Below are 10,025 nucleotides of genomic sequence, written 5' to 3' on the forward strand. Positions count from 1 at the left end.
AAAACAAGGACTGGAGACACGGGACATGGACTGGGGATGGTGAGAAGTTCTTTTTGGCTGAAAGCCAAATTGGAAAGCCTTTCAAAAAATGAAAGCAAACATATTGCTAACTCTTCTCTTCTCCGGAGTAACCATTCCTAGTTCCTTTAACCATACCCATATGGGTAGCCAATGCACGGCGTGGCTCCAGAGTAGAAAGAGACCTCCGAGGCCATCTCGTCCAACCCTTTTATTTTACAGATAAGGAAACTCAAGGAGTTTAAGTGGCTTGCCCAAGGTCACAAAGGTAGCAAATTTCAGGGATGGAATTTGAACCCAAGTCCTGGGACATCAGAGAAGCCTCTGTTCTCTATCGATCTAGAGGGCAAAACTAAGATTAATGTGTAGAAGTTAGGGGGATGGAGATTTTGACTTAACAGAAGGAACTTAGTAATTAGGTTAATTAAATTAAGAAATATTAAATTAAATGAATGATTATCAAATAAATAATTAAATATTAAGAATTAAATATAAAGAACTTATTAATGGTTTGAGTTGTTAAAAATATAGAACAGGCATCTCCAAAAAAGTAGTGAGCTCTCTGTCACTGGAAATGGCCAGAAGCTGAATGTTTTATGTATTAGAGACTCTGTAGAGGGTCAAGACAATTCCTGCATTAGGAGGGAAGGGGGAAGATGGATGATGGATGATGGTCTAGAGGGAGCCAACATAGGAGGGTGAAAAGAGAAACAGATTTGGAATCAGGGGACCTGGATGGGTCAAAACCCATCTCTGCCACTTATTCTGTATATGACCTTGGCAAATTGTAACCTCTCTGAGTCTCAATTGCCTCGTCTGTACAACGAGGAGATTGGACTGGAGGACTTTTAAAGTCCCTTCAACTCTCGATTCTAATATTTTGTTATTCCCTATGGCTATATTCTTTTCCCCAGGACCTTCATTTCTAGGCTCAGTATTAGGGAAGCTGATTTACCTATTTGTATTACCCTACAGCAGGTGAGAAAGCTCTGCCAGGCTGGCACCGTCAGCCAACATCAGCTTGGCAGTGGGTGGGTGTCTGCCCACTCTCCTGGGCTCATGACTCAATCCAGGCCCAAGCTCAGAATTCCCATGGGTGCTGAATCATTTTGTCTGGGGGAGGCCTCTGCATACAAAGTATGGGTCGCAGTCTTGAAGAAGGTTGTTCACGCAACCTGGCTCCACCTGGAAGGTTTGGAAGCTTTGAACAGTGGACTCCTAAGCTCTCCTGTGTGGTGGGAATGTCTGCACCAATTTAGTGCCCATATGCCCAATCTCTCCACCCCCTGTCGGTAATAATGGGACTCGTTGGTCGTCCCTAGACAAATACCTTCAGTGCTCATGCTTGCCCACTTGAGACACTAAGGAACTCTCAAATTAGAAATTTTAAAAAAAGCTTAGAAATCAACTGTGTCAAATTCTAGATTCCTCCTGGTTTTAAGTCTTTCTCTTTAATGTAGGGGACCATGGGCTCCAGATAAGATAGTTCTAGACCTTAAGTTCCACCACCCTTATCCTGCTTCTGGGCTTTAAAATACTCAAGAATATTGGCCCCTCCATCGTAGGTATGCTGAAACCTGGCTCTCTTCTGACATCTCTGGTAGCTTGTTTTATGGTACCAAAGAAATGGAAACAAAGTTGATGTCCATCTACTGGGAGTGGCTACCTAAATTGTGATAACATAAATGTAATGGAATATTACTCGGCCTTTCAAGAAATGATGAATCCAGAGAAGGATGGGAAGACTTTACTCTTAGAGTAAAGTAAGTAGAGACCAGAAATAAGCAAACCCAATGACTCCAGCAGGGTTAGGGATCGTTTGGCCTAGATCTCTGGACCTCTGGTGCCCAAGGTTGGGAGAGCCCCTGTGTCTGTGTGGTGAGGCAGGGGATTTTATTTCTCTCCTGCAGCTGGGAGATGCCTCACTGGGCCCCAAGTTCTCCACATGCAGCCAACCTGAACCAGTTTTGGTTTCCTTTTTACACTTCAGTGATCCATGAGGAGTGGTCAAGAATGTCCAATTAACCAGTTATGGGTGTCCAGAAGACTAGCCTATCAACTCTTCAGGCAAACAGGCTTGGCCTTGCCCAGAACTACAGAATCATGGAAACACCAAGTTGAAAGGAACCTCAGAGCCCCACCTAGTCTGACTTATCCCTAAACAAGAGAATCCTACTTCTCGAGTTCACCCTTAAGTAGATATATAGTCATCAGCTAAAGTCATTGCATGAGAGTAATAATAGCTAGCATTTATACAGCATTGTAAGTGCTATATTTTCAAAGTACTTTTTAAATTTTATATCATCTTGTTCCCACAATAACACTGAGAGGTAGAAACTATTATCATCCCTATTTTACAGACGAGGAAACTAAAGCAGAGAGAGGCTGAATGACTTGCCCACGGTCACATAGCTAGTAAGTGTCTGAGGCTGAATTTGAACTTGGGTCTTCCTGACTCCAGGTGTAGTGCTCTATGCCCTGGGCCACCTAACTGCCCATAGGAAACTTGTTACCTCCTAATACAGTCTGTTTAATTTTTATACAACTTTATTTGCTGGAAAATTTTTCCTTATATCAAGCCCAAATCTACTATATCCTGTCATTTCCACCCATTGCTTTTAGTTCTTCCTTCTATTCAAGTCAACAAGCATGAATTAAGCACCTACTATGTGTCAAGTATTGTATTAAGTACTGGAGCTAAAAAAAAAAAGATAAAAAGCAGTTCTTGATCTCAAGACCACAATGTAATAGGGGAAAACAAAATGCAAACAACTAGTTACAAATAATATATATGCAGGATATAAATTGGAGATCATCTACCAGGGGTGGGGAACCTGAACCTGGAGGCCACATGTGGCCCTCTAGGTCCTCAAGTACAGCCCTTTGACTGAATCCAAGTTTTGCAGAACAAATCCTTTTATTAAGGGAATTTGTTCTGTGAAGTTTGGATTCATTCAAAGGGCAGCACTTGAAGACCTAGAAGGCCACATGTGGCCTTGAGATTGCAGGTTCCCCATCCCTGAAGGCCAAGAAGAGTAAGTATTGCATAGGGCAGCCCTTCAAACACTTGGCAGATAACCATCACGTCTGCCCCAAGTCTTCTTTTCTCCAGGTTTACCACCACCAGTCCCGTCAGTTGATCTTCATGTTGCCTGTCCTTTACTCATCTATCTCTTCATGACCCTGGTTACTCTGCACTGAAAGGGGCACTTTCAAAATTTTCTCACTTGGCTCATCTGTACAATGAGGGGATTGGACTGAATGACTTGTAAAGTCCCTTCAACTCTAGATCCTAATATTTTGTTATTCCCTATGGCTATACTCTTTTCCCCAGGACTTAATTTCTAGGCTCAGTACTGACACTTTTATGCCATGTCTCAGGAAGTTCATTATTGGGAAAACCTCATCACGTGGCCAGATGCTAGCAGCCTTGGTGCTCTACCTCATCACCATCCTCTGTCTCTCTGGAGCTCAGAGCCACAAACACCAAAGCCTCCATTTAAGGAGGGAGCCCAGGTCAGAACATCTCTTCACTTCTCACCTAGACTGAACTACTTTGGGATTTTTCTAACTTTCACACACTATGCCTCTACAGGCATCTTTCCTGGCAACCCCCAGTCCCTTCTCAGCTTGCTTTTGTTTATTATCACCCCCTATTAGCTGGTGGTGCAGTGGATAAAGTGCAAGGCCTGGAGTCAGGAAGATTCTTCTTCATGAGTTCAAATCTCCTCAGACACTTAACTAGCTATGTAACTCGGTTTGCCTCAGTTCCTACAGTTTGTAAAATGAGCTGGAGAAGGAAAATGGCAAACCACTCCAGTATCTTTGCCAAGAAAACCCCAAATGGGGCCACAGAGAGTCAGACGGTACTGCCAACGACTCCACAAATTAGGCTGTAAACTCCTTGGGGGCAGGGACTATTTTTTTCCTCCATATTTTTATCCCTAGTGCTTAGCACAGTACCTGGTACATAGCAGGTGCTTAACGAATGTTTATTGAGTACTGCGTCACCTAGAATTGAACACTATTGCAGATAAATGATCAGTTCACCTGTGCACAGGTCTGCCCTCCACCTGAAGTGATTGAGGGGGGGAGACTTGCCTCAGAAACTAAGTGGAGCCTTGACTCTCCCCAGTCTCAGCCCCTCCCTGGCATTTGCTCAGACTGAAGTAGGACGGGTCTGAGGGCTCTTAGCAGGCAAGCTCAGAATTCCTGCGGGCTGAGCCATGCCTAGGCATTCCTGTGCCCAGGGCAAGATCACATTCTTCTCCACCCCCTCTGCCTCTGGCCACATCAGCTCCAGTTTTTCGATCCTCTAGTTATCCCTTCCCTCTCCTGGCTTCCGGGCTAAGAGGCACAAACAGATCAACAAAACCCCCTCTAGAACAACTTTTAAAGCTCCAAGGCCACAAGTTTATACTCCAGCCTTGGCCACCTACGTCCTACCATCGGCCTGGATCCCAGAAGCTGTCCCTGTAAAGACAAAGGGGACAATGGTATATATAGGGATGAAGGGTTCTGGGAAAGGCTAATTTTAAAAAATTAGCCCTTCAACTTGGAAATCCTTTATATTCAGCAAACTGCTTTCGCAGCAACTTTGTGCGGTAGACTGGACAAGCATTATTATCACTCTCATTTTACAGATGAGGGTAATGCTATTAATAAATATTATTTTAAAATAAATATTATTACTATTGCTGACATTTGTATAGCCCTTTAAGATGTGCAAAACACTTGATATATATTTTCTCGTTTTAAGGGCAGAGAAATTAAGTCATTCAGTGAGTTTGTAGTGATTCCTTCCCTTCTCCTTGCTCGTGGGGATTAGCTTTCCCTATTAGACCTCCTAGAGCGCCTGGATTTACAACTCTAATCGTTGTAGCAGAGATTTAGGGCTGGAAAGGATCTCAGAGATTATCTAATCCTTTCCCCGCCCTTCCCTCCTCCCTTTTTTTACAGTTGAGGAAATCGAGACCAGGAAAGATTTAATGACTTGGTCATCATTATATAGGCAGTTAACAGACGTTCAGTGATGACTGTGCCAGGCACTGTGCTCAGTCCTGGGAATACAAAGAAAGGGAAAGAGAGACAGTCCCTGCTTTCAAGAAGCGCACAGCCTGATGGAAGAGACAGCAAGCAAACAGCTATGTACAGAGAAGATAGATGGGGGACAAACTGGGGATAATCAAGAGAGAAGGCTCAAGTGATAAAGGGGATGAGGAAAGACTTGTGTCGAAGGAACGATCTGAAAGAGGCACACACACACAGCCAGGAAGAAGGCTCTGCTAAGTGGCTGAGGCAGAGTTCTCTAACTCCAGATCCAGGTGGGCCTTTTTCCATTCTGCCATTACCATAATTGTCAGGTAACATTTTTGTATGATGGTCAGTCAGCTGTGTTTGTTTCTAAACTCCCTACCAAACTGTGAGCTCTATGAAGGCAGCAATCACATCTTGCCTACATTTTCCATCTCTACCACCCCCACTCAAAATGTTCTGCACTCAGCAGGCATTTAATAAATGTTTTTTGTATCTATTCATATTCCTGGCCTTTCTTAGGCCAGGAATGAGGATCCAAACTGGAGAGAGGGAAACAAAAGAGGACTAATTTCTTCATTGTCGGTTACTGAGTGAGATTTTCTCCCCGGAGTCCATGTTTGCTTTGCATGGAGAGAGGAGCCAGGGAAAGTAAGAGAATATTAAAAATCAAGAAAGATCAGTCTAGGCCTTAACAGAGCATAATAAAGCTGTGACCACAAGGCTTAACTTGGGGTCATCTTTCTGCCTCAGATTGTTCAATCATGGGAATTGGTACCTCAGAAGAAAAATCCCACTGGCCCTAGCTGTGTGGTGGGGGACGGGTCTGCTCACCTTGGACTGCAATAGCCTGGGGATGGGTGGGGATGGGAAACCAATTCGAAGGGAGGAGAGAGAACAAAAGAATAAACCTTAGTGCTTTTCACATTCCCCCTCCTCCCTACTCTTTCTAGAGATTTTTTTCCCCCCTTGAAGAAAAATGGGTAGCTGGGAAAGAAGGGAAATGGGAGGCCTGGGTCCTACACCTGGTTAGCTTCCCAGTACATTGCTAGGGCTTGGAAAGATCTAGAACCCCTCAGCCCTGCCGTCAGGGTTGAGTGGAGGGACATGCTGGGAAGTTTCAAAAAACAAAACAAAACAAAGAAGAGGGTGAGTGCAGAGAGCCTTCAGGATAGAAGCCCAACTCCAACCCAGCCCTAGAGTCTGGCATTTGGAGAATTTGTCTGTCTTGACCTGACAATGTAGCTGTACTGTGAGATCTCCTTCACTACCTGGTCCCCCAGTGCTCTGTTGAGTTGGAATCCAGCTACAGAGTGGACTTTCCTTTCTTTTTAAAAATTTTTTTTTATTTTTGGAACCTCATTTTATTGATTTTCTGCTCCAGTGGCGTGACTAATGTGCATCACAGAGTTGGGCAAAATGTTTACAGCAAAACCTCAAACCAGGTGATATTCACCTGGTTTCTTCACTTTGTTATCGACCAAATCATCAGGCTCAATTCCTGAAAAGATCCATGAAGGCCTGCATCCCTTTGTGACTATGGAGCCTCCTTATATGCCAGAGCAGACCTGGACTTTCCTTTCAAAGCTAGTACATTACCACTTTCCACAACCCAGCCTCCTACCTCTATTTCCCACTTATCTTCTGGAGTAGGAGATTTTCATCTGGGGGCCACAGACCCTGTGGATAGACTTTAGGGGGTCCCTGAACTTGGATGGGGGAAAATTACATCTATTTTCTAAATGAAATTTAGCATTTCCTTCAATTATTTAAAAACATTATTCTGAGGAGTCCATAGTCTTCATACTCCATAGTGCTTGATACTCACACAAAAGGCTAGATTCTGGGAAATGCGCTTGGGACTATCGTGTAGAGAGAGGGGTAGTTTCACTGTTTGGCTTGAGGTAGTCACTGGTTTTCCCCCTGTGCCCTCCTCAGCCGACTGCTCGTCTCCCAGGAGACTTGTGCTGGGTATTGAGAAATACAATGCAGGGGAAACCCTTGACTTCTCAGAAACCAGGGGACAGACCAAGTCCAGAGGTTGGTGAGTGTGATGTTATCCAACTGGGTCAGGGCTCCTGTGGCCAGCCTGTCTTTGTGAGCGAAGACTGAATTTAAATAACCTAAATAGGGTGGGAGCAGGGAACTGGAGGTCAAGGTGATGAGGACGATTCAGTGTGAATTTGGCTATCATGCCTGCCCGTCTCCCATCTGGACTTTAATTATACTGAGACTTCTGGACCTTCTATTTGGGAGGGCAGGGAAGGGTCCAATGGACCAAATCCTTAGACCAGTGGTGGTTGGCTTGCCCCACATTTTTTTATGTCTCTATATCCTCTCTCTGCTTCTGACCCACAACTCAAATTTCTATACCTTGGAAAGTTAGATGTAAATGCTAGAATCCTGGAGGATTGAGAGGAAGTGTGAGTAGTCTGAAGGTGGTAAGGGGGACAAATTTCAGGGCAGCTCTAATTCTACACACCCACCCCAGCCTTGGGAGAAATCCTTCCTCAGGGAGAATGTCCCTGGCTGGAAGAGAAAAGGAGACAAGACCCAAGAACTTTTTTTTTTTTTTTTTAAGAGAGGTCATCTTTCTTCCTTCTACCCTTTCATCCTTCTTCCCTCTTGGAGAGCCTTGTGATCCAATTTTGAGTTGCTTTACTCCCTATCGTCAGATATTAAAGCTTTTTCCAGGCAGAGAGCCCTGATTTCTGGGTCTAAGCCATTTGAACAGCCCACACACTAACGAGGGGGAGACTTTGGAAGGGGGTAGAGGGAGTGAAAAGTGATGATGGGGCACCTTCTCCCTAGGCTCAGGCAAAGTCCTCTAAAAATACAGAAATTCATGCCTGAAATCTCTCTTTCACGGGGTTTCCACTTCTTCAGCTCATTCTGATACATCCTTACCGGACAGTATACTCTTTGAAGGTAGGAACTGAGTCATTTCAACTTTGTATCGTACCCAGCTGCACAGAATAAGCTTAATAAATGTTTATTGAATTGCATACCCATTTCTTCTCTTCATTCAGAGTCAATTCTATAGTACCTATTTCATGTGTTCTGTCTTCTGACATCATCTATGAACACCTCGAGGGTAGCCAACACAGCTTTATACAGGAGGTGTTCAACATAACAATGAGAAACTGAATCTAATACTGAAGGCTAAAGGATGTTAGAAAGTTGTTTCCCCACCTATTCCTTATTCTAGCCCAGAGCAGGGGTTCTTAACCTTTTGGGTTAAGTGTTCTCCTTTGGCAGTCTGATGAAGACCTATGGACCAATTATCAGAATTTACCTTTTAGATAATTGAAGGAAATACTACATTTTAGTTAGAGATTAGCAAAAATAAAGATGTAAAACTTTTTTTTCCCATCCAAGTTCTTAGACTCCTTGAAACTTAGTCTATGCATCCCAGATTTAAGAAGCCCTTCCCTAGAAATAAAGAAAGGGAGTGACTATTTTCTTCTTTTCATGGGTAGGGAAACTGAGGATAGGTTTTAGGTCACAAACAGATTTAGATTTAGAGAGAGCAGGGACCTTCCCCCTACCCCCTCATTTTACAGGATTTGTGTCCAGATCATCTGACTCTATGTTGGTGCTCTTTCCACTATGGATCCAGGATTTGAACCTCTTGGATAAAGAGGGCTTCTGAGGGCTTTCCGTGTTTATCTGAGTTAACCATGGACGGATCTCTCCAAGTGGGCTGATAAGTTTTGAGAGCAGGCAGGAGCAGCAACAGGTCCGTAAACTATAAACTCTCCTCCTTCTTCTCCCTTCTTCCCTTCCCTCTTCCTTCCCCTGCCTCCATCACACTGGAAATGAAGGTTGAGTTTCTTGGACCAATCTTCTCCTTCCATCAGAACCTCCTCTGAGCTTTTTCTCCCCCCCAACCCTTTCCCCAAGATACAATTTTTAAATTAAAAAAAAAAAGTCCATCAATTCTTCCCCCTCTGGTCTACTCACCTGATCCCCCATGCTTATGCTCAAGGCCTCCATGTCCAGGGTGAATTGATAGTTCATTGCCGCATGAATGTGAACCTGCTGCATCCCCACCCTGGGATACTGGGTGGCTTTCCTCTGCCTAGGTGGCTCTAGAAAGGTGGTGGTAATGAGCTGCAAATTTAAACAAATCAGCAAGCAGGTCACGGTCCCTGGGGCTGAAAAGTATTCTGCCTATACAACTCATCACTTTTTTTTTTTTTCCGATGGGTCTAGTCTATTTGTGTGTGTATATGTGTGTGTGTGTGTGTGTGTGTGTTTTTAATTAAAAGGGAAAATCCCCACAGTAGCAGTGCTAACCAAGCACTGAGGTGTTTTTTTTTTTTTTCCTGGTAATGTTCTGCTTTGGAGTTTATGATGGGTCTTGAGGGGGCAACTCCCTCCCTTGTCTAAAACCTCTCCCATTTTTACCCAATGCCCTCATCCTCCTCACTCTATTGTCCTTCCTTACTCCAGGGTGACCCAAAGATACTCTTCCCCCTCAGCCTCCTTCCTCTCTGTTGCCCCTCCTTCCTCTCTACTTTGGCACCCCAACCTTATCTTGTCTAAACCCCAGAGAGGAGAGTTCCTCTTTGCTTTAAAACCTCAGATGAACAAGATTCCCTAACCTTGCATCTGATTCCTCTATTTGGACCCATCTTTCTTTTTTCTTCTCCTCTCTTCTTTCATCTTTCTTTGTTCACTGCTTTTACATGTCCAGAAGCTAAACTTGGACAGGGAGGGCTCTGGGAGCTTGGGAGAGTGTGTGGTTGTAGTTGGGGACTGAGGCCCCATACAAAGTCTCTCTGATACGGAACCTTTGTCAAAGGTAGATGTTTGACCCTGGACGTAGTCTCTATCCTAAACCTAGCAAGTGTGAACCTTGCCTGTCCCCAGACCCCGGTCCCTTGCCTGGGAGCTGGGGAGAGCATACTATCAGATGTTCAAATCTTGGCCTGCTGTGTATACCTCTAAGGAAGATTTGACAAAGTGGG

General features: G+C 44.2%; 1 protein-coding gene across 1 annotated transcript in view; it reads right to left on the reverse strand.

The window, feature by feature from the left end:
* The window catches only part of CXCR5 (C-X-C motif chemokine receptor 5), a 17,432-nt gene extending 8,229 nt beyond the window's left edge, over window positions 1-9,203 (reverse strand). The window contains exon 1 of the mRNA XM_027835669.1: window positions 9,016-9,203. Coding sequence (XP_027691470.1) covers window positions 9,016-9,099 — 84 coding nt within the window. The 5' untranslated portion in view covers window positions 9,100-9,203. The remainder of the gene's footprint in view (window positions 1-9,015) is intronic.
* Window positions 9,204-10,025: the final 822 nt, after the last annotated feature.

The sequence above is a fragment of the Vombatus ursinus genome, unplaced genomic scaffold (assembly GCF_900497805.2).
Source record: "Vombatus ursinus unplaced genomic scaffold, bare-nosed wombat genome assembly UNPS02014816.1, whole genome shotgun sequence".
In the NCBI taxonomy this organism is placed as follows: domain Eukaryota; kingdom Metazoa; phylum Chordata; class Mammalia; order Diprotodontia; family Vombatidae; genus Vombatus; species Vombatus ursinus.